At 71.7% G+C, this 2,446-nt stretch overlaps 1 protein-coding gene across 1 annotated transcript in view; it reads right to left on the reverse strand.

Moving 5' to 3' along the window:
• The window catches only part of PLPPR3 (phospholipid phosphatase related 3), a 5,959-nt gene extending 3,519 nt beyond the window's left edge, over positions 1–2,440 (reverse strand). Inside the window, exons 1-7 of the mRNA XM_085315990.1 lie at positions 2,331–2,440; positions 1,771–1,830; positions 1,394–1,579; positions 1,066–1,195; positions 653–848; positions 501–558; positions 16–189 (exon numbers count right to left, since the gene is read on the reverse strand). Of these exons, the coding sequence (XP_085172116.1) occupies positions 16–189; positions 501–558; positions 653–848; positions 1,066–1,195; positions 1,394–1,579; positions 1,771–1,803 (777 nt within the window). The 5' untranslated portion in view covers positions 1,804–1,830; positions 2,331–2,440. The remainder of the gene's footprint in view (positions 1–15; positions 190–500; positions 559–652; positions 849–1,065; positions 1,196–1,393; positions 1,580–1,770; positions 1,831–2,330) is intronic.
• Between the last annotated feature and the right edge of the window lie 6 nt (positions 2,441–2,446).

Here is a 2,446-nt window from a genome sequence, read left to right on the forward strand (position 1 = left end):
GCCGGCGGCGCTCACCAGGTAGGCGGCGATGCCGGAGCCGATGAGGAAGCCCACGTAGACGTCGACGGGGTGGCTGCGGTACTGCGTGATCTGCGTGAGGCCACAGATGCCGGCAGCAATGGCGAAGGCGAAGACCAGGATGGGCTTCAGCAGCTTGGTGCTGTCCGAGATGATGGAATTGAAATACATCTGGCGGAGGCAGCGGGGCAGGGACAGGCTGTTAGTGGCAGCCCGCAGCGCCAGCACCCACGGGGGTCTCGCGCTGATGCCCACAGGCCAGCAAGCACCTGAGCGTGTACGGGGGTGCATGCAATGGGGTGCATGCAATGGGGTGCATGCAATGGGGTACATGCAATGGGGTGCACAGGGTTCGTGCACTGCACCACCGGTGCCTGCCGCCACGAGGAGGGATGCAGCCCGGGGAGGGGGCGATGCCCCACGGCAGGGTGCCCAGGTGCAGGCGGGGGCGAGGGGCCACCAGGCCACGCCGGCCAACTCACTGAGACGTAGACGGCAGCGAAAGCGGAGAGCGTTGCGTGCTGTGAGGGGAAAGTCTTCCTGCGAAGGAGATGGCAGAGCAGGGTTGGCCAGGCCCGACCCGGAGGGATGGGGCCAGACGGCGCCCCGGCCCGCGCACCCCGGCTCGAGGTACCTGGCAGAGAGGATGGCGTGCTTGTCGGGGCCCGAGCAGATGTCCTGGGTGACGTAGGGGTTGGCGTCGCAGGGGGTGCCCAGCAGCGTGTAGTTGGGCTTGCAGACGGTCAGGAAGAAGGGCGCGTGGTAGCCGGTGGCCAGCTGGATGACGTCGGTCACCAGTGCCGTGGCGCAGAGCCCGAACACGTGGACGCCTGGGGAGTGGGTGCTGGCGGCAGGTCACCTCCGACCCRCCCGGCGCTGCTGCCTGCGCCCCGCTTCTCCGGATCCACAGTGGCTCCCGTCCCACGCCGGACCGCGCGGGGAATGACCCGCAGCCCRTCTTGGCACCGCAGCCCACATCCCCCCCAGCCCCTCAGACARACCCCGAGGCCGGAGAGGCTCCGGCGGGGCGGCGGCAGCACAACGTACCCACAAACCTTACGGTCCTGCGCAGGAAGGAGTTGAAGTTGCAGCCGCCAGCGTTGATGCTGCCCTCGGCGCCGCCGCGGCCCTTCAGCCTGGACTGCAGGCAGTAGACGATGCCCTCGCCGACCATGATCTGGGAGGGGCGGCAGCTCAGTGGGGCCCCGTGCGCGGCGGCGGCGCTGCCCCGCGGGGCTCTGCAGGAGGCCGGGACCCGCCACGGCCGTGCCGGGACCCGAACCTGGCCCGGCTGCGCCCTGGGCTGGGAAGGCTGCAGCCTGCTGCGGCCGACGCTTCCCCCGTCCCCCCGCCGTGGGAGCCGCCCGGGACGCACCGAGGCCGCGGGCGCTGCGAAGGCCAGGCTGAGCAGCATGAGCAGTGGGATGAGCTCCTCGTTGGTCTCCACGTAGGGCATGGAGAGCGCCCGGTCGTAGCACTGGAAGCCCACCTTGGCCGGCTTGAAGAGGTCCGTCAGCTCCAGGAAATACAGCGTGATGATGGAGGAGGCCACGATGGGCAGCTGGGGGTAAGCAGGAGCTGGGACGTGGCACCGGCCCGGGGGCACCCTTGGAGAGCTGCCGTGGGGCACAGAGCCACCCGCAAGCATCCCTGGGCGGCTCCGACGGTGCCGGCATCGCGCAGCCCCCAGGATGCCAGCCCCACGCTGGGCCAAGCTGGGGCTCAGCGCCCCTGGCCTCATCCCATGCCTACCTCCACGAAGTAGAAGCAGGGCAGGAGAGTCATGCTGTCCTTGGGCGCCTTGGCCTTCTCCTTGGGGGAGATCATGGTGCYGCCGGCTGCGCCTTCGCCCTGCTGTGGGGCAGGCACCCGTCGGCGGCGGGCAGAGCCGCGGGTCCCCCGAGGGCCAGCGCCAGGCAGCTCCCGGGGCTGAGCCRGCTCCACCGGGGCAAAAATCGCCCCCGTGGGCGGTGGGTGCTGGGGACGAGGTGCCCCCCACCTGCCGCGAAGGGTCCCCCCACCCTGCTGGGCCGGGGGAAGCTGCCCGGGGAGGGTAAGGGGGTGCAACAGGTGGGGTCCTCGGCTATCGCGACAGGCCGCTCTATCGCGATAGGCAGTGGGGGGGGGGCGTGGGAGGGGGCGTGCCGCCGCGGGGCCGGGATGGGGGAGCCGGCACCCTCCAGAAACTCCCCCCAGCCCTGCCGAGAAAAGCGGACAAAACCGAGGGGCAAAACCAGGGGCGAAATGGAGGGGGGGGAATGGGAGGCAGCGGGGCAGGCCCCCCCGGCTCTGCGCCCCCGCCCCACACTCACCTCGGCGGCGGCCCCTCGGGGCTCAGCGGGGCCGGGGGCGGCGGCCGGGGGCGGCGGCCGGGGGCTCCCGCCGCAGCGGGATGCTCCTGCCTCGGCGGAGCACGGAGCGCGGCTGC

This window comes from Rhea americana, unplaced genomic scaffold, assembly GCF_003343005.1.
Source record: "Rhea americana isolate MKP2758 unplaced genomic scaffold, rheAme1 scaffold_446, whole genome shotgun sequence".
Lineage (NCBI taxonomy): Eukaryota > Metazoa > Chordata > Aves > Rheiformes > Rheidae > Rhea > Rhea americana.